The sequence below is a fragment of the Podarcis pityusensis genome, assembly GCF_964106645.2.
Source record: "Podarcis pityusensis genome assembly, chromosome: 5".
Classification (NCBI taxonomy): Eukaryota; Metazoa; Chordata; class Lepidosauria; order Squamata; family Lacertidae; genus Podarcis; species Podarcis pityusensis.
Window position 1 is genome coordinate 50,757,608 of NC_138032.1, and position 23,685 is coordinate 50,781,292.

General features: G+C 41.1%; 1 protein-coding gene across 3 annotated transcripts in view; it reads left to right on the forward strand.

Moving 5' to 3' along the window:
- The window catches only part of ATRNL1 (attractin like 1), a 521,011-nt gene that overhangs the window by 120,231 nt on the left and 377,095 nt on the right, over positions 1–23,685 (forward strand). For all 3 annotated transcript variants that reach the window (XM_081005955.1, XM_081005957.1, XM_081005956.1), the window contains exons 14-17: positions 6,946–7,078; positions 8,120–8,301; positions 12,193–12,406; positions 15,013–15,201. In XM_081005955.1, the coding sequence (XP_080862081.1) occupies positions 6,946–7,078; positions 8,120–8,301; positions 12,193–12,406; positions 15,013–15,201 (718 nt within the window). The remainder of the gene's footprint in view (positions 1–6,945; positions 7,079–8,119; positions 8,302–12,192; positions 12,407–15,012; positions 15,202–23,685) is intronic.

Below are 23,685 nucleotides of genomic sequence, written 5' to 3' on the forward strand. Positions count from 1 at the left end.
TTCTTGGCTATTGTAACGTCAGATAATTTGCTAGGGTTTTTTTTGGGTAACGTTAAACCATATCTTTGTATCCAAAAAGGGAAATTCTGGTTGCTTCTGAGATATACAAAGCTCATATATCTTCAGTATAATTCTTGACATTGTGATTGAAATTGTTGCTATTTAGGAAATAGTTTCTAGCAGGCCAGAGCAATCTAAACTATTTGGATTTATTCAGACATAAAAAGGCAACATTATATTAATATACTAGGCACATATTGCTAAATCTATACTAAATTTTAAGATACAGACATTTAATACGTCTCCTGCAACTTACTCCCTACACCCAGTTTTTAATTGCAAATTTTGAGTGCAATGTTTCAGGAACTTTAGCTGAGTAGGCTTATTATACATGTTCACTCTATGGAAAAGCCTTTCTAGGCAAAGACTGTAACATTGTAACTTGGTATGAATGAGAGGCCAAATACAAATCAGTTCATATAAATTGGGCAAACTAATGGCGTGGTTTGATTTTCCCTGCATTGAACAATGACACTTCCTTTTGTGTTCACATGAACATAGGCAAGCTTATAGGGATGACTCAGAAATATTTACCTGAGTGCCACATAATTTCTTAATGAAAAAAGGACCTTTAGTTGAGATGCTATTCCTTTCTTCACCTGTAATATGAGAAGTCTGGCTCCATGAGTGAAATTCAGCGTTGTGTTCTTCGAATGATTCTGTCTGTGCAAGCATTTCAGCTTCCCATATGTAATGATTCCCCCTATCCTCACCCGCATTCTGTTTAAGTTATCCCAGCCCCCAAGCCAATTTTTTTGGGGGCGGGCATGTGGGGTAGGAGAGAAGGGGGGAAAGTGCTATTGCATTAGCAGAAGTCATTGTGCAGGGCTTCCACTGATGTGACTAGTTAGGTGAATTCCATTCCATGACTCCCAGCACACCCTTCTACCTTAACACAAAAGTACATACCGTATTTTTCGGACTATAGGACGCACCGGCCCATAGGACGCACCTAGTTTTCAGGGGGGGAAATCAAGGAAAAAAATATGATTTCCCCCCCGCAGCTTTGGGAGCAGCGGACAGGCTGCACGCAGCCTGTCCGCTACTCCAAGACCTTCTCCCTGCTTTTGCGGGAGGTGGCGGAATTCCCCAACCTCCCGCAAAAGCCCACAGGAGCCCCGCGCGACTCCTGCGGGCTTTTCGACCAGGAGGGAGAAGGGACTGAAACGGCCAGTCAGTCCCTTCTCCCTCCTCGGGGAAAAGCCCCCAAGAGCGGCGCGCTCTTTAAAGGGTGCGCGGCTCCTGCAGGCTTTTCTAGGAGGTGGGGGAATTCCCCCACCTCCTAGAAAAGCCAGCAGAAGCCGCGGAGCCCCTTTAAAGAGCACGAGGCTTTTGCGGGCTTTTGCGGGAGGTGGGGGAATTCCCCCATCTCCCCCAAAAGCCCGCAGGAGGGAGAAGGGACTGACTCGGCCAGTCAGTCCCTTCTCCCTCCTTGGGGAAAAGCCCCCAAGAGCCGCTCGCTCTTTAAAGGGTGCGTGGCTCCTGCGGGCTTTTCTAGGAGGTGGGGGAATTCCCCCACCTCCTAGAAAAGCCGCGGAGCCCCTTTAAAGAGCGCGCGGCTTTTGCCTGCTTTTGCGGGAGGTGGGGGAATTCCCCCATCTCCCGCAAAAGCCCGCAGGAGGGTTGGAGAGTAGCGGGAGGGCGTCGCGCGCCTTCCCGCTGCCCCCCATCCTCTGGGGCTGGCGATGGGGGAAGCGCTGCTTTCCCCACCGCCAGCCTCGAAGCCGGGTTGGAGGGTAGCGGCAAGGCGTCGCGCGCCTTCCCGCTGCCCCCCATCCTCTGGGGCTGGCGATGGGGGAAGCGCTGCTTTCCCCACCGCCAGCCTCGAAGCCGGGTTGGAGGGTAGCGGCAAGGCGTCGCGCGCCTTCCCGCTGCCCCCCATCCTCTGGGGCTGGCGATGGGGGAAGCGCTGCTTTCCCCACCGCCAGCCTCGAAGCCGGGTTGGAGGGTAGCGGCAAGGCGTCGCGCGCCTTCCCGCTGCCCCCCATCCTCTGGGGCTGGCGATGGGGGAAGCGCTGCTTTCCCCACCGCCAGCCTCGAAGCCGGGTTGGAGGGTAGCGGCAAGGCGTCGCGCGCCTTCCCGCTGCCCCCCATCCTCTGGGGCTGGCGATGGGGGAAGCGCTGCTTTCCCCACCGCCAGCCTCGAAGCCGGGTTGGAGGGTAGCGGCAAGGCGTCGCGCGCCTTCCCGCTGCCCCCCATCCTCTGGGGCTGGCGATGGGGGAAGCGCTGCTTTCCCCACCGCCAGCCTCGAAGCCGGGTTGGAGGGTAGCGGCAAGGCGTCGCGCGCCTTCCCGCTGCCCCCCATCCTCTGGGGCTGGCGATGGGGGAAGCGCTGCTTTCCCCCACCGCCAGCCTCAAAGAGCAGACTCTCCTGGCTTCAGCGGAAGCAACGCGAAGCCTCCGGAGCGCAGGCTTCGGAGGCTTCGCATTGCTATCGCTGAAGCCGAGGAGTCTGCATTCGCTCCATAGGACGCACACACATTTCCCCTTCATTTTTGGAGGGGAAAAAGTGCGTCCTATGGTCCGAAAAATACGGTACTTTGGGTGTTGTACTCTACGCTTGCTTAATTCCTCTCAGAACTAAACTTTATTCACATACTTGTTTAGATAATCATTTCTTAGCTTTGAAAGCTGAGACACAAATAAGCCTTGTGTCCATCCAAACAACCCCTTCTCTCAGCCCACTGTGATTAAACATATATTCAATTAAACATATATTCCAGTTTCTATTTCATTCAGATTGGGAAACTATGATTACCTGGGTTAGAACAAGCCAGTACCTTAAACAGTGGTTTTGAAGTTGGTCTAAGGTTCTTCCAAACTTTTTGGCTAAAGGGTAGGTTATAAATGTCTTTAAATAAATATAAACATCAACATTAATAATTATGTCACTCTGAAAAGGAAGGAAGCAACGGGCTGTGTATGCGTGTGTGGGGACAACGACAATATATCTTATGATCAGCCAAACAAAAAGTCTATAGCTGTATAAAAGATAACTCTTGTTTTGAGATCTAGCAAATCAGGACTCAAGGATGGAATGGAAAAACAAATATGAGGGGAAAGTCTTTCTAGACCTTCTGTAGATAAATGTTGCTGTTTAGATATCTTAGAATCATTGTGCAACTTTTAATAAGAAAACACAAGCATTCACAAAAACTTAGGCCGAAAATGAACTGTCATTTGTAGTGTTGATAAGGAACAAGGGAGTATTTAAAATAGCCAGAAACTGGCATAAACAAACCAAACCTTGAACTATTTCAATAAGTTGGGCAACTGTAGATGCTTCTTCAGATCTTAAGGGGATAAACTAATGAACATACTGAGCTGCTAGCAATTATTTTTGATAAGTCATGTAAAACATTGAAGGCATCCGAAGATTTTTTTGTGGGAGGAGGTGGAACAAACAGTTTCAGTTTTATCAGGATGAAAATATAAGAGCAACTACTGTCATGTGAGTCTAAATGGGTTTTGAAGTGACATTGGGTCCAGGCAGCAGCTTTCTTTACGACTGATTTGAACTGTGGCGCTAACCCCCAATTATTCAGGTGTGGAGAGAAAGTCCTGGGAATAGATGCCAAAAAGTATAGTGCAGAACTTTCCAAACTGTGTGTCACGACACGTTAGTGTGTCAGCTGCAGTTTGTAGGTTTGTTGCACAAATGCTCCCAGCACACCTCTCAGGGCTAGAAAGGGGTTAGTTTAACCTCTGGTTTGCTAGGAAAATTGAATTACTGTGTTGCAAAATGATTCATGTCTAAAAAGTGTGTCACCAACATGAAAAGTTTGGAAAGCTCTGGTGTAGTGGGTCTGTATCATAGATGCTTATGTAGATTCTGCTTTGTGCACATGCAAATTTACCATTCATGAAACAACATTCCACTCAGGAAGATAGTGGGACTTCCTGGAATATATCCTCCCACTGTGTAAGAAAATATGACAGTTGGAAATTAGTCTGTTTATTCATACCCTTCTATTTATGTATTTTTACACTTACACCTATAATAAAACTTGTGCAACAGATGTTAGCTCCGACTAAGACCTTAGTGTTAACAAGAACCACCTATTGGATTTGCATTTACACTAGGTTACTGAGATTTGTCCAGAAAGGAATGTGTAAATTGGATTTAAAGGAAATAAAGCTTGGAAGCAGGTGACTATGGAGAATACAGACAGTAGTTATTAGTAGTTCTTTTTAAAGTCAAACATTGTTAAATAGCCTTTGGTTATCTATAGTCAGGAAACCATACTGTGAAACCAGTAAGAATACTTCCCCCCCCCCCAGCTTTTTTTTTTTACCCTCAATGCTACTTACTACCATATGGGTTCATTTTCGAAAGCAGCCTGAACTTTTCAGGATTTTGACATTGCGATAATGACATGTTAACAAGGAATATTAGGTGAGGACAGTGTTAAGTGAGCAGATGGTGCTTACTTGCAATTTAAAATTCATTGTAATGTACCTCACAGGCAGCATTGTCAATAATGTATAATGGCTGAGCCAAACTAAATGCAAATAGGTATAAAAAGGTCTTCTGAAATTCATCTGTGCATTTTTTACAGGCTTACCTTCTGTCGCTTTGCATATTTTACTCTAGCTAATTGGTTATGCACATAGCTCTGTAGAGTTCTTATAACAGAACATGGTTGTGTTTCTGTGTTTATATCTAAACACCTTGTAATACCTTTCTTCAATACCTTAAAAATAATTTGTGTTTCATGGTGTATTCCACATGGTTCAATATGATCTTGTCTACAACTGGTATTTTTAAAAATGAATGTAGTATTTAAAAAGGACAGCGTTCCTAATTCTCAATATTAGTACCAACACTGTACTACTGCTATACAGGCAATTGCTTTGTCCATTAAATAATTTTATTTAATAATCTATGTGCTTTTAATTGGCCAAAGAAAAAGATGGCACAGGTCACTTAATTCAAAATACTGCAACGACAAGATTTCCTACACTTCATTCCTTCCTCCACAAACACTTATCTGTTCTCCCCCACAGAAGGAAACATCACTGTTTCCGTTGTACATATGTTACGGCAGCTGGGTTTTTTCCTTCAAAAACCCCTATCATGTTCCCCCCTTAATCTGTTTTTCTCTGTACACAGCATGCTTCATTCCTTTCAGCTTTCCCCCAGATGTCATACATTCTAAACTCTCCTCATTTTTTGTTGCTTTCTTCTTAAGGCTAACTCTCACTTTACATTTTATGTTCTAGCATGGATGCCTGAGCACAGAATAAACTAAGCTCTAATTAAGTGTGAAGGGAGCACCCAGGTAAAATTTGATGTGTGTCCATTACATTACTTGGAACTGGAGGCCTATGCTTTCTTTTGTTCTTCTATTCCATAACTTTATTTTTCATTTTCTGAAAATACATGTAGCAACAATCCCCATATGCCTCCATTGTTGTTGTTGTTGTCATCCATCTGTCTCAGGAAAAATGGAGGAATGTGCCTTTCAGGGTGAAGTCAAATAGTTGGAAGGTTACAATGCCTGCTGTGGCAGTAGAGACTGATATGGGAGAGGTATGTTTTGTTGCAGCTGGGTAGATGAAGTTGTCTGGTTGTGCAGATACACTATGCCATTTCGTCTCTCTGCATCCTTCCCAATGGTCATTCCTCCTCTGGTCACTGCCATGGATGCAGCCCGGCTTAAGATGGTCAGTAGCTGACCAGTGAGACACGATGATCTCTCCCACTGCCAAAGGCAACCTGTAGCACTTGGACCTTACATCAATCAGACTGATCTTCTAACTTGTAACTGCGGCCACCTACATCTGGGCCTGCCCAGATGGCAAGCCCCACCTCCACCCTTGCTGAGATGGTCCAAAGGAAAGGAAAGCAATACATTTGGAACCAGCTGGGCTGCAGGAGTTCCTGGAAGGAGACGTACAAGACATCATCTGACCGCCTTAGTGACTCCACTCCAGTTTTGTATAGGGTTTACTTCTTCTGAAAATGCACATGTAGATCTTGACATTTTTTATACAGAAATTGAAAGAAAATAGCAGTTGTGTTATGTGCTAAAGCAGGACCAATATCATTATCTTTATCTCCACAAGCTGCATGAGCCAACTTTGGGGCTGTCCACCTGTCAGTCACCTGATGTCATAATGACATCAGGTGACAATGCCTCTGAAGTGTTTCCAAGCAGTTTCAGTAGAAATCAGATCATTAATTAGCCAAAACAGAAGTGGATGGTTCATAGTTATGCTGGTTTGATGGTAATACTTTAGACCACCAAATGAATTGTGACTATGTACGTCCTTCAACTCAGGCATTCCCAATGCTAATTGAGCACTCTGTCCACATGACCCTAACTGTCGGAAAAAAACAAGTTCACTAGCCCAAGAAACAGGCATCTAACATTTATTTATGAAGTAATTATTAGTCTGTGCTGTTTCTAAACAACTGAATGACAGTTGCCAGATTCTTAAAAGCAGTCTTTTAAAAGCTTGTTTTCATTAATATTAGACTTTATTGTTTAATTATTTTTTCAGGATTATTTTTAAATGATGAATTTTAAAATTTAGAAAATGGTTGCAATGTATTATTTACCTTCTTTTCTTTAAAAAAAATGGGTAAGTGCTATGACTTTAACTCTATTAACATTTACCTTCCTATTACTCGTATATTTAGGTCAGTCCAGTGGTGTAGCGTGGGTTGTCAGTAATTTGCGCCCCCTAACCCATGGATTTGCGCCCCCTAACCCGTGGATTTGCGCCCCCTAACCCTAACCCCCAGATGTTGCGCCCGGTGCGGCCGGCCCCCCCTGCACCCCCCATGCTATGCCACTGGGTCAGTCAGTTCCTTCAGAATTTTTAAGCTTTCTCCATTCTGAGAATTGACATGGTATGTATGTGTGCTTATATTCTAGTCTGTGAAAAACTACACCAAATGTCATGTAAGAAATGAACAGATCTGTAATAAGCTGACAAGCTGTAAAAGTTGTTCACTAAACCTCAACTGCCAGTGGGACCAACGACAGCAAGAATGCCAAGCATTACCAGGTAAAGGGGAAATAATGTGTTTGAAAATAATTTTTAAAGCATTATTGGGTAAAAGGGGAAGAAATTTCAGATCCGTGCAGACTTTTCAAAATTCAACACAGAGAACTATAGCCTTGACTACTGGGTGTAATCCATCCAAAATGACAAGGAATAGGCACAAGTTTAGCTGTGTTCTTCTAGATAATATGTTATTTCTGTATAGTTTTCTATGGTATCCACATGCCACCTTCATGTTGATGCAAAGCGTAGTATTGCAAATAATCTTGCACAAATCACAAACCTTATTTTCCTGAGATTTGGCAGTAACCCATTGTATATCACACTGTGCTCCTATTATTGTACTTTTACTTCACCAATTGAAAATGCTAGTTCTGTAGGCTATTCTAATGTAAAGCATTTGTTGCCATGACCTCCTGTTTTACTCTGGAGGAAGTGTATAGGGGAGGAGGTGCTTTTTGTTGAATCTTCCTCCCGCAGATCCCTTTGCTCAAGAAAGTTTTTTTGGGGGATCATCTGGGGGAGCGTGAGGAGTGATGCAGGAAGGGAGAATGGTAAAAAATCCCCTACCTTCCTCCTTGAGCAGGGAGCCTCTGCTGGATCTTGGTTGCTTCTGTGAACAGAAGGAGCCCTTCCATCCATGGAAGTCATACCCTGGTTCTAGCTCAGTGGTTCCCAACCTTTTTTTTTGTTCATGCCCCACCAAGCATCTCTAAAATCCTGATTCCCCCCCCCTGTGACATATTGTTATTATTATTATTATTATTATTATTATTATTAAAAAAGTGAACTCCTGTTCACATGGAGGAAGCCTAAAAGGCCATTAACTGTTAATAACTCATTCTCGAATTGCCCCCCTTAAAAATCAAATTGCCTCCCCTGTGGGGCTTGTGCCCCACGTTGGGAACCACGGTTCTAGCTGAATATGTAGGTGATGTGCCTTTTAGGTGAACTGTGTTCTGAAAAGATAATTCTAAAGCCTAGTTCTAAATGTGATGTTTTTTTCTTTCACAACTACTTTAAGCTTGTGTAACTCTTTACTAGCTCATCTGTGTGGAGAAGGATGGAATCATGTTGGAGATGCCTGCCTTCGTATAAACTCTAGTCGTGAAAACTATGACAATGCGAGACTTTACTGCTATGGCTTACACGGCATCCTTGCTTCATTAACAACCTCAAAAGAAGTTGAGTTCGTTTTGGATGAAATACAGAAATATACGCTCCAGGTAACCTGAGTGTCTAATTCATAAGTGCATATATGCAAATGTTTTTGTAAACTGCTCTAAAAATTTATTTATTTTTTACAATCAAGCGGCTATAAATGAAATGAATGAATGAATGAATGCATAAATAAATAAAAGTAGGTTAATGATTGGTTTTATTAATTAAATTGATGAAATCCATATACTGTATTTTTCCGTGTATAACACGCCCCCAAGTCCACCCTATGCACTATCCATGTATAAGACGGCCCCAGTTTTTTTTACATAATTTTAAAGTAAATAAAACCTCGCCTTATACACGGAAAAATACAGTGCATTTTAGAAGCATTTGCTGTAGTGCACACAGTGGTAATTCTGCCTACAGGATCTCTTGGGATAGTAATTATTTCTAAATGTATATCTCTTCATATAAATGAGCATATCCAAATTTTATGCAAATATTTTCCTTTCGTTTTGAGCTTTTTGTGTTACACATTCCCTCTTTATTGGCAATGCACAAGTGCCCACTCTAAGGAAAAACCTGTTGATGGGACCAGTTAACAAGCTGGAACAAAGAAAACACTAGATCAAAGGGCTAACCTGCACACAGATTTGCAAAGCAGTTCAGAAGTGAGAACCATAGAATAACCAATGATTTAGGAAAACACCAGAGCTCAGATCGTGTTGCTTGAGCAAGGCTTAGCTAGAATTGGAAACAAGCAACTTTCCTTTTCTCAGAAGGATCCAGTGTTTTAACACATGGGGGAGGTTCACACAGATCTGGCAGCTCCTAGCACTCTCCTTCTGATCCATTGTATCTTCTTCTGAAAACAAGCAGACTAGTTCCCGAAGTTCAACACCTAAGAATGCAGTGGCAAGATTTGTGGACAGTTTTGTTTTGACCTGCCTTAATGTAGGTTTGCACCCACATATGCTCACACACATATATACAGACACACATCTCTAGATGAAATGGTAAAAGAAGCCTCATGAATCTGAGAATACCGCTGATGACAGCCTGTCATTTTGACAAGTTTGGTAACTGGAGAAATGGTTGTTTTCATTTTCTGAAATTTCTGAAGGTGACACCGTACCAAACATACCTTTATTCAAATGAATTATGTGTTGAGACACCTAAGCTATATAAATTTGAGATAAGTCACTTGCAGTATACACTACAGGTAGACAAATCCATGCACTTTAAGGAGGTATTTTGGGTCAAATGATTATTTACTTATCAAAAACTTCTAATGAAATGTTACAGTGATTTATGCTTTATCTCGCTTCTGTTCCCCCCCTCCAAAAAAGTAATTTCTCTTTCATTCCTATCTCTCTATCCGTCCCATTCCATTTATTGTGTGTAAGTCATTTTGAATGTGCTATCAGTTGCCAGAGAAGCTTGCTGAGATTTCCCTTGATTTCCCTTCATATGCCTGCTCTTTCAGGCTCGAATCATAATGATTTAGGACATACGATTTCATTTCAGATGACTTCTTTGTTACAGATAGTTTAGTAAGGTTCACAAATGTAGGCAGAACAGCTGAGAAATGTCTGCTAATCTGAAATATTTGTGCTTGTTTGAGTCTTAAAACCTTTTCATATTTAAAGCAATGATTTTTGTAAAATAAAAGTTTTTTTGATTAATATAAACTATTTGAAAATAAGAATATAAATGTATGTCTGACTGAATGATGTTTTTATTTAGCAAAGAATAAATGCTTGGATTATTATTATTTATAAAATTTATGTAACTGCACTGTGTCTTCTGCATACCCCTAATGTCATTCACTCAAGCAGCCTCTCATCCATAGAATTGGAAACCACCTCTCAGCAAAGTAGTAATGTCAGATCTACAGGGCTGACACCACTTACTTCATTTCCTCCCTCTTCTGCATGTGATAACCTTGGAGGTTACCATACTTGGGTTATCATGCTCATACTCCAGACTACCCCTCATTTTCTCCATCCTTCCAAAGCTGTGATCTAGGGACGCTGTGGCGCAGGTGGCGCTGTGGGTTAAACCACAGAGCCTAGGTTCACTGCTCTGATTCGCCAGAAGCGGCTTAGTCATGGTGGCCACATGACCCGGAAGCTGTACACCAGCTCCCTTGGCCAATAAAGCAAGATGAGCGCCGCAACCCGGGTCGGCCACGACGGGACCTAATGGTCAGGGGTCCCTTTACCTTAAGGATGAATTTTGTTTTCGTATTTAAAGGAGAGGGACTCCCTAGATTCAAAACAACAATAAAGACCGACAAACTGATCCATGCCAGGATTTGACTGAAGACTGTTAGGGGCAGAGTAGGTTGAAGCAACATCAGTGCATTACAGCTGCTTATCCATTGAGTGCTAGTGTTTGTATGGCAAATACCAGTTGAGGGACTGGCCTTGCCTTTGTGAGTTCTGCATGTCTACCTGTAGAGAAGCAAGGTAATTATCTCATCTCCAGAATGAGTTTCAGCTAAATAGATAGTATATACAACAAAGTGTTGGGACGCGGGTAGCACTGTGGGTTAAACCACAGAGCCTAGGACTTGCCAATCAGAAGGTCAGCGGTTTGAATCCCCGCGACGGGGTGAGCTCCCGTTGCTTGGTCCCTGCTCCTGCCAACCTAGCAGTTCGAAAGCACGTCAAAGTGCAAGTAGATAAAAAGGTACCGCTTCGTCGGGAAAGTAAACGGTGTTTCTGTGCGCTGCTCTGGTTCGCCAGAAGCGGCTTAGTCATGCTGGCCACATGACCCGGAAGCTGTACACCAGCTCCCTCAGCCAATAAAGCGAGATGAGCACCGCAACCCTAGAGTCGGTCACGACTGGACCTAATGGTCAGGGGTCCTTTTACCTTTACCTTTACAACAAAGTGTTGAATTAAAAGCCAATGTAAAAGTTATATATGAAAAGCCTTGTGGAATGAAAAGACTTTCAGGGGCTGCCTAAACAAGAAGTGGAGAACCTTTCAGCCCTCCTGATGTTGCTGAACTACAACTTATGTGAGTGCTATCAGGCATGGCCAGTGGCCAGGAATGATAATGAGTTCTAGTTCCGCAACATCTGGAGGGCGAAGGGTTTCCTACACCTAGTTCAGCCTAAAGACAAGGATCATGACTGAACAGTTCACAAGGCTCAACCTAGCTCCTCTCGTACACATTCTGAATATATGGTTATGTGATTCATGTCACCCTACATTCTTTACTAGAGAGTGTATACTGGAAGATAGGATTTTATCAAGAGACACTTATTTACAGTGGATCGTGTTGCATTGCAATATTTGTTCAGCTTCTTTAATCTTATTCTTATCCTCCAATTATGCCCCTTCAAAGAAGGATACAGCAGAGCAGATAATTTAGCCAACACAACACCAATGAACAAATGGTTCAACATCCAGGGCCTGGTGGCCTGTGCTCTCCTTTCTCTTCGGAACATTCTTACCAATGTGGAGGCAGTACTTGTTCCCCATGTTCTTGTGTGTACAATCTGGACCACTAATGTCCTGGTGTTCTGTGTAGCCATATTTGTTTTAGCAACTAGAAGTCATGGGACTGTGAGGTTTAGGCATTGGCCTTCCATCTTGCCTATTGGAACCTCCCTTGCTTCTCTAAGTGGAATGCTTTGTCCTTGTACTCGTTCTATGTAATCTTACAAATGGAAGGCACATATACTGTATATCTGAGACTTTGTGAAAGTGGAATGAAGAGTTTAATCTTGGGTTTAGAGTTCACTTTAAGAGAATAGAAGCTTTATACACTGCAGCATTTTTTAGGAAGACCTAATACACAGGATAAAATATGTTCCACATATGCACAAATGTTGAAGAAACCACCACGAATGTATTTGAAACAATACAAAAGAATTGATGAGAGGGCTGAGGAGAGAAAGCAATGCTACTGATTCATGTGATTTCCCTTTTCATCCTTCACAGAAAATATCACCCTGGGTTGGGCTACGGAAGATCAACATCTCCTATTGGGGATGGGATGATATGTCTCCCTTTACGAACACAACATTGCAGTGGCTTCCTGGAGAACCAAATGACTCGGGATTCTGTGCCTATCTTGAAAGGGCAGAGGTTGCTGGTCTGAAAGCAAATCCATGTACGGCTATGGCCGATGGCCTCGTATGTGAGAAACCTGTTGGTAAGAGAGCTTACCATATTGCAAATATTCTTTTTCGAACAATATGCTCCAGCATGTTTTCTTTAGTACAGTATGTGCATAATGAATGTTGGAAGAAAGGTTGGTTCAGAGAGAACAGTCTCCTCCTAGTCTGAGATAGTCTTTGAATCCATAGCTTCTTCCTCTGAGAATGGGGAGTCTCTCAATCCAGAGAAACGTTTCATATAGATTTGAAAGCACTTTTCCATTGTTCAGTTTGCATAGCACATTCTAATTCCCTAATCCATACTTTCTGAGTTTCTGAACATGTGCTTTTCAAAGTTCCAATAAGCATTTAAAAACAGCAGTCATGAGTTTAGTTTTAGTGCACGCTAAAATGTATGCTTTATGGAATAAATTAATGTCTGGAAAATTTAATCCTCCTTCCAATACTGGCAGCTGAATTTTATTAAGTGAGAAGTTAAGGAGGAGGATTATCCCAAATAATTTCCAAAATACCTACTAATCTTTTGAAAATAGTTGGGGAATACATAAAATATGTCTTGTAACACATATATTATCCATAGCAGAATATTCATTTTAAGTTTATTAACCTTACCACAAATAAGTTTAAGTGAATTATGTTTCATCTTTTAACCAAAAAATAAATAAATAAAAATTTTAAAAAATGCAGTGGAAGTCTTATAGTGAGATACCTTGGCAGTGTAAGTTGTTAGTTAACTCTAAAAATGTTTTTAATGGATAGATATTGCAGAAATAAGGCAGTTTTCCATATCACTTCACTTACACTACCTGCAAACATTGAACATTCTTTCTCTTGAGGGATAAAATTCATCTCTTGAACACTTTTAGAACAGATAATTTTACTGCAGCTGTTACACCAGCTCCATGAGTATATGAACAGAGTTTCATATAACTAGGGTTGCTATATTTAGATTTCTTTTGCAATATTGAAAAGTGGCTTTTGGATAAATCTATTGTAAAGATTTTTTTTGAAGCTTGGTAGAAAGGACTGAGCCTCTCTACTGTCATTAGATGGAGGTATGATCAAACAGAAATAGATCAACTCTTCTGTTTTGGGAATGAGGAGCCACAGTTGTTTGGCATAAATATATCCTATAAAGGGAAACATCATAGGAACATGTTCTCTATACACTAGATTTGAATGTGATTGACATGTAAAACCATGATGGTAAACAGCCATATGTATTTTATGCTATCAAACCCTAAATTCAGCATGGTTACAGGTGATTGTGTGAGTCCATTAGGAATAGTTTGTTGTTAAATTAGTACTATAAAAAAATTGAAGTTTAAAGCAACACAACTGGATGATTTACATAATTTTCTTTCCTATGCTCTCACATATAAAGAAGGAGCTTGTCATGGAAACTACTAAATATCATAAATAAAACATGAATTCTACAAATTGTTTGCTTACTTATGCACACATTTGTACTACCGAAAATGATGAAGCTATCAAAGTTACTGCATTTTTTGTTTCATGATATTGATTCTCTGGATATAACTGTCTGCATTTTGGAACAATAGATGCATAGATGCTGTGATCTTGTTTTTTTCCCTATAAAAAGACAGGAACTACAATTTAAGTGTGGATGTTAGATGCTTTTTGAAGCATAGAACTCTTTGCAGTTGCCAATTTTTCTTCTGTTTCAAATTTTATGCTCTTTTGAGAATCTTTGCTGCCTTTCTTAGTTTTATTATAAAGCAATTGCTAATAAACTCAGATTTCAAAACAGTGGAACAATTTGCAAGATCCTTTCTCTTTTTATTTTGGAATGTTGCCTTCCAGAAAACTGGAATAATGTTTGTCATGTATAAAACATTAGGTAATTCATCAGGTGGTTAAGGATATAGACTGCTGTGCATTAATAATAAAAGGTATGCTTCTGTGGGCAGTATGTAATTGGGAATTACTCTGTTCTCATACTTCAGTTGTTTGACAGCAAAACATATATATATATAGTACATTTCTACCTCTCTGTTTTATATAACTAGTTGATTCAGTTTCCTGAGCAATGCATGATTCCAAGCGAGACAGAATGCATCCTGTGCTGAAAAATACTCTCTTTTATGTTTAAAAAAATGTTTCTCTTGTTTTTGAATTTTTAGCGACTGCAAATATATACAGCAGGGGGCAGATGTTCACTTGACAAATCATACTTTTAGACAAAATGCACACTGTTTAAGGGAGAATGTATCACCAGTGAAGTAAATAGCTATTGCTTATGCACTATTTAACAAATGCAGTAGAACCAAAAGGTCATGCCTCACTGTACATATTCAAGTATACACAGTCAAGGTTTACAATATGTGTATGGCTTACTATGTCACATATACTAATAACTGAAGAAAAGGATAATGGCTTGTATATTATATTTTTCCTTGAAAAAAATGCAGCCCAGATTGTAGAAGGAACAGTGTGAATTATTATAAATGCAGCCAAAAAACCCTAAACAAAACACAAAGAGCAAGACCCTACATGTAGCAGAGTGAAAGCATTCCTGAATAAAACAAAGGAAAAATATTTGTGTAGTATCATATATACTCATATAACATGAGTTTGGGAAAAATACTGAAATTCTACTTTCACTTTCTTTCTCCTTCAGTTAGTCCAAATCAAAATGCAAGGCCCTGCAAAAAGCCGTGTTCCTTAAGGACGACGTGTTCAAACTGCACAAGTAGTGGCATGGAGTGCATGTGGTGTAGCAGCACAAAGCGATGTGTTGATTCAAATGCCTACATAATCTCCTTTCCATATGGGCAGTGTCTAGAGTGGCAGACTACCACCTGTTCTCGTAAGTATTTTTGTGAAATGAAGATTGCTAATTATGGTAATGAGTTGAAGTACAAAACTTACATAACAAGCGGGACCTGCTAGAAAACGTTGCATTGTGGATTGCTCCTGTTCCAGGTTCTAGCTAAGTCTTTTCATTCTCTTTACCAATGTTCATGTTGCGCCCCGCCCCCCTGCCCCCAGGTTAGCAAGCATTCTGTTCCGACTAAGCATGTTCAATCTGCATGAGACTGTGTGCGCACTCTAAAGTTGCAAACTTTGGAATTCTTCCATGTCTGCTGATACCTCCCTCTTGTTTGTGGGTGATGCCCTTTTGCCCATAAAACAATGGAGTTTGTAGTTTCCTTTGGCTACTTACTGAGAAGAAGAGTTTGGATCTGATATCCCGCTTTATCATTACCCGAAGGAGTCTCAAAGCGGCTAACATTCTCCTTTCCCTTCCTCCCCCACAACAAATACTCTGTGAGGTGAGTGGGGCTGAGAGACTTCAGAGAAGTGTGACTGGCCCAAGGTCACCCAGCAGCTGCATGTGGAGGAGCAGGGAATCGAACCCGGTTCACCAAATTACGAGTCCACCGCTCTTAACTACTACACCACACCGGCTCTGAGTCTGTAACTATGCTGAAATTTGAACTGATCATTCTTTTAGCCATACTCCTAGGTGAAAACTTATAAGTTTGTATGTGGGAGCTCCAAAATTCATTTCCCACATTTCTGTTTAGTAGGGTAACAGGCTTAGAATGACCTCTGCTTGAGATCTTGGGGAACCACTAGCAGTCAGGATGGCGATACTGTCTAGGTCAACCTTTCTCAACCTTGGGTCCCTAGATGTTGTTGGACTACAACTCCCATCATTCCTAGCCAGCATGGCCAGTTGTCAGGGATTATGGGAGCTGTTGTTCAAGAACATCTGAGGACCTAAGGTTGAGAAAGTCTGGTCTAGGCAGACCAATGGTCAATAGGAACTTTATTTTCTAACCACTAGCCACTCTGGAATGTTTCATCAATCATTTTTAGTGTTCTAGTAAAGCAAATGCATAGTTGTACTCTGTCTATGCTCCAGTAATCTTGTCCCTTTTTCTCCATCCCAACTACCTGTAAATCAGGGATAGCTTTTGTAGCAGAGCAAAGTTAGACCACTCCTGGGGCCAATCACGTCAATCTGACATTCTTCAGTAAATGTGTTGGCGATTCTGTGGCCTGAACTGTGTTCTGAGACTACGGTATAAGCTATGGTATAAGCTAGGGAGCTACTGTGGACTGTATAAGTGTTCAGGCGTCATACCTCACATCAGCTGAGGAAGGAAACAGAGCTGCAAAACATTGGCCTTTGGCAATGGGCAGACTGTACAGAGCTCATGGATTGGATAGGCTTAATATAATTACAAAGAAACTGGAGTTTTGTCCTTGCCTGGTCAACCCTTAACTAATGATACATCTAGTTTCTGAGTGGGAGAAGTGGGTTGGTTTTGCTTGACCTAAATGGAAATACAGAGGCATCTGCTTGTAACATGAATAATGTCATATGGCCTAGATGCCATTGGACCTATCTTACGTGGTTCACAAGGTACCTTTTGCTTCCTTTACCAACCCAATTTTCAGCTTCAACCATTAAAGTTAGGAGTCCTAAGCCCCTTCTCTCTTGGTCTGTTTTCTGGTATGCTTGGTCACGTGCCTGACTTGTACCTTACACAAGTTCACTCTTATCGAGCTGAGTAAGGAAGATCCCACTGCAGCTTCTACGTTTGTCAAAACTCTGCAGAGCTACCTGACAAACTTATATCTTTGTAGAAATCAAGTTGCACATGGCATATAAGCCTTGTTTTTGTGTCTTGGAGTTTTCTGGGATGTGTGTATGCTGTGTTAAGCTCTATATTTAAAAGACCTTTCTGTGTATTTAGTTGAAGGCCATCCAGCTTTCTTGCATGCAAGAAGAACAGCAAAAAACTATGTTTAATTTAGTTGTCATTTGAGGCAGGTCTATAAAATTTTATATTAAATAAACCTAATGGGATTTCTTGCATGTCAGTTCAATATCATATGTAAGAAGCTCTCTCTGAAATTGTATTTTCTATCCAGCCAATACAAAAAATTAAATTTCCATAAGACATTTTATCAGAACCTAGCTATTTAAAGTTTGAGAGCAAAGAAAACAAAAACAAAACTGTAAAACACATTTTTCCTATGACTTGCATCTGAAACAAACATTTCATAAATGATTTTTTTAAAGTCTTGCTCATTTGCACAGAAAATGTCTGTCTATCTAGTAAGAGTGGGGAGAACTTTGTGTCATTTTTCATAGCAGTATATTTGATTAAAGACTGCAGTAGGTATTTGATAACACCATAAATGTCAGTGTGTAAGAGCAAATTTTCCACATAAACTGTGTGAGTGAGACTATTTATATATTTTCATAGCTGTGAATACATTTTCATATTCATTTTCACAGCTAAGAAGGAAAATAAAACATTTACTTATTGAAGGCAATTAAGTCACAATAAAAATGTGAAGCTTTGAGAACATCTATTCCTGGGGAATATACTCATGGCCGCCTTATAAATGCAGGAAAGGGTTCCTCAGTATTATGAAACATGCAAGGGTGGAGACTAATAAAGCAGGAAATCCCCGTTGGTATACTACTGCAAGAAAATCACCACAAGTCTTCCATATGAATTGACTCAGATCCAGCAATCATCATCTGAGGCCCTTCTTCATGTGCCTCTTCCATGAGCGGTCTGGAGGGTGGCAACACAAGAACAAGTGTTTCTGCTGTTTGTGGAACTCTCTCCCAAGGGAGGCTTGCCGGGGTCCTTCATTACATTTCTTTAGGCACCGCGTGAAAATGTTTTTTCTTCAACCAGGCGTTTGGCTGATAAACATTCTATGGCTTTTGTGTGTGTGTGTGTGTGTGTGTGTATGTAGGGGTTATTGGTTTGTTTCTGCTTCATTATGTGTTTTGTTTTCTCATTTTGCATTTTTCAGTTGTGAACTACCCTGGGATCTTCAGATGAAGGGTGGTACACAAATAAAATAATGATAATACTACTAATTCCATCACTAAAGTCCTTAACCATTTTTGTTTTGGAACTCAAATACTGGCGGTGGGCTCTTTCAAAGCTAGATATGTGGCTATAACCATAGCTAAAAATTATGCTATTGTTAATGGTATCTTGGGGCACAGTGTGTAATATATTGATTACATATGATGGCAGTTAGGATACATTATATAAATAGTATTATGAAGTCCCTATGATGGAGGAGGTGCAATGAGAGGCACACTTTTTCCACATGTGGTGGCATTGTCCTGTATTAGCCGCCTTAAGTTATTATATTATCTAACATTGCCAAAAAAAGTTGCATAGCCTTGCCTGGCCTTAACTGTTTTATAAAACACAGAGAATTAAAAAAAACCACAACTAATTGTGTTTTAATTAGCACTTGCAGAACAGGAACATGCTAAAAACTGGAAGTGAGCTTCAGGTGTTTTCATATCAACTGGGCTTAATAGAATCTGGAATATAGCCCTGGCAGAAAATCACAAATCAAAACATGCTACACAAAGATTTAATCAAGCAGGATTTATTAGTGGAAACTTGATGCATGTTTGTTGCATCTGCCACAGGGTGCAGCAGTCCATTCATTCTGACTGCTTCACAGGTAAAATTTTAGTGATATTCCTTTCAGTTAAACAGTTTTATTAGACCACACAGCAGACTACCTGACATGTGCATGATACACTTTGCCATGCGTGGTGTTTTTTGTTTTTACTTTTGGAATGCTTGCTGTAGTTCAGTTGTTTCCTTTTGCTTTTGTTTTAAGAAGAAAATAAAATAGATTAATATAAAAGCACAACCAAAACAAAATGCATCATGGAAGACGGTTAATTTCATTGCTTCCAGTATTGTTATTCCACAAATTTATAAGCACATACGTACTAGGGAAGGGCCATAGCTGGTGGAGTACCTGCTTTGCATGTAGAAGCTCCCAGGTTCAATATCTGACACCTACAGGTAGGACTCAGAGAGGTTTCAACCTGAAATCCTGGAGAGCCACTGCTGGTCAGTTTTGTCAATACTGAGCTAGATGGACCAATGGTCTGAGTTAGTATAATGTAGCTTCTTAACAAATATTGCATCACATATAACTGTTTATTCTTAATTGTAGTTTACTGGAACAAACTGTCTCCAAGTCATGGTTTATTTCAGTAAACTATAGTGAAGATTCTTGTACTTGTCCTCCGCTCTTCCTCAGTAGCATGTTGGACGCCTTCTGACCTGAGGGGCTCATCTTCCAGCGTCATAACTTTTATATGCCTGTTGTCTTTGTCCATGGAGTTTTCTTGGCAGGGATACTGGAGTGGCTTGCCGGTTCCTCCTCCAGGTGGATCACGTTTGGTCAAAACTCTCCACTATGACCTGTTCATTTTGGGTGCCCTGCTCGGCATAGTTCATAGCTTCTCTGAGTTATTCGAGCCCCTTCGCCACGGCAAGGCAGTGATCCATGAAGGGGAGAAGAATCTTCACAAGTAGATCCAGAGCTGATGAAGCGGCTGGGCCAAAGCCGAAAGGGCGCTCAGTTGCGGATATGCCTGGAAGCGAAAGGAAAGTCCAATGCTGTAAAGAAAAATATTGCATAGGAACCTGGAATGTAAGAACCATGAACCTGGGTAAGTTGGATGTGGTCAAAAATGAGATGGCAAGAATAAATATTGACATCCTGGGCATCAGTGAACTAAAATGGACGGGAATGGGCGAATTCAGTTCGGATGACCATCATATCTACTACTGTGGACAAGAAACCCACAAAAGAAATGGAGTGGCCCTCATAGTCAACAAAAGAGTGGCGAAAGCTGTACTGGGATACAATCTCAAAAATGATAGAATGATCTCGACACGAATCCAAGGCAGACCTTTTAACATCACAGTAATCCAAGTTTATGCACCAACTACTGGTGCTGAAGAAACTGAAATTGACCAATTCTATGAAGACTTACAACACCTTATAGAAGTGACACCAAAGAAGGTCTCATTATAGGGGATTGGAATGCTAAAGTAGGGAATCAAGAGATAAAAGGAACAACTGGCAAGTTTGGCCTAGGAGATCAAAACGAAGCAGAGCAAAGGCTAATAGAGTTCTGTCAAGAGAACAAGCTGGTCATCACAAACACGCTTTTCCAACAACACAAGAGACGACCCTACACATGGACATCACCAGATGGGCAGCATCGAAATCAGATTGATTATATTCTCTGCAGCCAAAGATGGAGAAGCTCTAAACAGTCAACAAAAACAAGACCTGGAGCTGACTGTGGCTCAGATCATCAGCTTCTTATAGCAAAATTCAAGCTTAAACTGAAGAAAGTAGGAAAAACCACTGGGCCGGTAAGATACAATCTAAATCAAATCCCTTATGAATACACGGTGGAAGTGAGGAACAGGTTTAAGGATTTAGATTTGCTGGACAGAGTGCCTGAAGAACTATGGATGGAGGCTTGCAACATTATACAGGAGGCAGCAACTAAAACTATCCCAATGAAAAGGAAATGCAAGAAAGCAAAGTAGCTATGTAACGAGGCCTTACAAATAGCGGGAGAGAGAAGGCAAGCAAAATGCGAGGGAGATAATGAAAGATACAGGAAATTGAATGCAGATTTCCAAAAAATAGCAAGGAGAGACAAGAAGGCCTTCTTAAACGAGCAATGCAAAGAAATAGAGGAAAACAACAGAATGGGAAGAACCAGAGATCTGTTCAAGAAAATTGGAGATATGAAAGGAACATTTCGTACAAAGATTACCATAATAAAGGACAAAAGTGGTAAGGACCTAATAGAAGCAGAAGACATCAAGAAGAGGTGGCAAGAATACACAGAGGAATTATACCAGAAAGATATGGATGTCTCGTACACCCCAGGTAGTGTGGTTGCTGACCTTGAGCCAGACATCCTGGAGAGTGAAGTCAAATGGGCCTTAGGAAGCACTGCAAATAACAAGGCCAGTGGAAGTGATGGTATTCCAGCTGAACTATTTAAAATTTTAAAAGATGATGCTGTTAAGATGCTACAATCAATATGCCAGCAAGTTTGGAAAACTCAGCAGTGGCCAGAGGATTGGAGATCAGTCTACATCCCAATCCCAAAGAAGGGCAGTGCCACAGAATGCTCCAACTACCGCACAATTGCACTCATTTCACACACTAGCAAGGTTATGCTTAAAATTCTACAAGGAAGGCTCAAGCAGTATGTGGATCGAGAACTCCCAGAAGTGCAAGCTGGATTTCGAAGAGGCAGAGGAACCTGAGACCAAATTGCAAACATGCGCTGGATTATGGAGAAAGCTAGAGAGTTCCAGAAAGACATCTACTTTTGCTTCATTGACTATGCAAAAGCCTTTGACTGTGTCAACCATAGCAAACTATGGCAAGTTCTTAAAGAAATGGGAGTGCCTGATCACCTCATCTGTCTCCTGAGAAATCTCTATGTGGGACAAGAAGCTACAGTTAGAACTGGATATGGAACAACTGATTGGTTCAAAATTGGGAAAGGAGTACGGCAAGGCTGTATATTGTCTCCCTGCTTATTTAACTTATATGCAGAATTCATCATGCAAAAGGCTGGGCTAGATGAATCCCTAGCCGGAATTAAGATTGCCGGAAGAAATATCAACAACCTCAGATATGCAGATGACACAACCTTGATGGCAGAAAGTGAGGAGGAATTAAAGAACCTTTTATTGAGGGCGAAAGAGGAGAGCGCAAAATATGGTTTGAAGCTCAACATCAAAAAAACAAAGATCATGGCCACTTGTCCCATCACCTCCTGGCAAATAGAAGGGGAAGAAATGGAGGCAGTGAGAGATTTTACTTTCTTGGGCTCCATGATCACTGCAGATGGTGACAGCAGCCATGAAATTAAAAGACGCCTGCTTCTTGGGAGAAAAGCAATGACAAACCTAGACAGCATCTTAAAAAGTAGAGACATCACCTTGCCAACAAAGGTCCGTATAGTAAAAGCTATGGTTTTCCCAGTAGTGATGTATGGAAGTGAAAGCTGGACCATAAAGAAGGATGATCGCCGAAGAATTGATGCTTTTGAATTATGGTGCTGGAGGAGACTCTCAAGAGTCCCATGGACTGCAAGAAGATCAAACGCATCCATTCTTAAGAAAATCAGCCCTGAGTTCTCACTGGAAGGACAGATCGTGAAGCTGAGGCTCCAATACTTTGGCCACCTCATGAGAAGAGAAGACTCCCTGGAAAAGACCCTGATGTTGGGAAAGATGGAGGGAACAAGGAGAAGGGGACGACAGAGGATGAGATGGTTGGTTAGTGTTCTCGAAGCTACCAGCATGAGTTTGACCAAACTGCGGGAGGCAGTGGAAGACAGAAATGCCTGGCGTGCTCTGGTCCATGGGGTCACGAGGAGTCGGACATGACTAAACGACTAAACAGCAACATAGTGAAGATTAATTTAGGTTTGGGGTATAACCCTAAACTTTGGTTTAGAACTGAAGAAAGAAGCAAGGCTTTCAATCTCCACACAGCTGTGCCAGAGGAAGGTGTGTGTAGAGGGAATATAGGAGCCTGAGGTTCATGCATGTAATGGTAAGCCAAAGTTGAGCAATTTAACACATACCTTTTCTTTGTGATTTGTATTATTATTGTTTATTTTCACAGGACAGTTCACAGCATCAAAATACAAAATGAGAACACAAGATACATAATAAAAGTAAGAACAAAAACAAATCAATAACCTCCCTTCGAAAGGACATGGAATGATAATCAGCCAAAGGCCTGGTTAAAGAGAAATGTTTTCGCTTGGTGCCTATGTAGTTTATATTATATCTGCTTATTATTTCATCCTATTTCTACAGTATCACATGAATGCTGTGGGAAAGCATTGACATACAAAGTATGAAAGGCTTGTGTTTGCTCCCTTTGTTCTGTATAGAAGTGCAATAGTAGCATGGCACCATTTACTAGAGTGGTGATTAAGTAGTATGTTCAGCAAGCTAAAGTCACCCTCTGCTGTTCTTTGGATTGGGAGAAGAGAGAAGAGGATTTTAAAGAGCCAGCTTTCAATCCCATTTCTCCTTTATATTTTTCACATGCAGATCCCTGCCCTCAATTGCTCATTCTTCAAATCCCAAAGGGGCTGTGTATCTGTCGCATTCTGCATTTTGATCTCATGTTTAAAAAAGTGGGGTAGTTATAGGCTTTTCCCCACAAATGTATAATTTTGTCTAAGAACAAAAAAAAAGCTTTGCCACAGACTAGACTCACTAGTTTATTATGCAAGGACTTCAATACAAGAATTTTCTACTTCATCAGATATATTAGCATTCCAAAGAGCACTGTGGTATTATGGGGAAAACAGTGGATGACTGCCAAGAAATATGTAGTTAGCTCCTTAGGTTTTCCTTCTAAAGGAGTGAATGCTGCTACAGCATCAGTAATTTTTGTTAATGCTTTCCTTTAATAGCAGGACAGG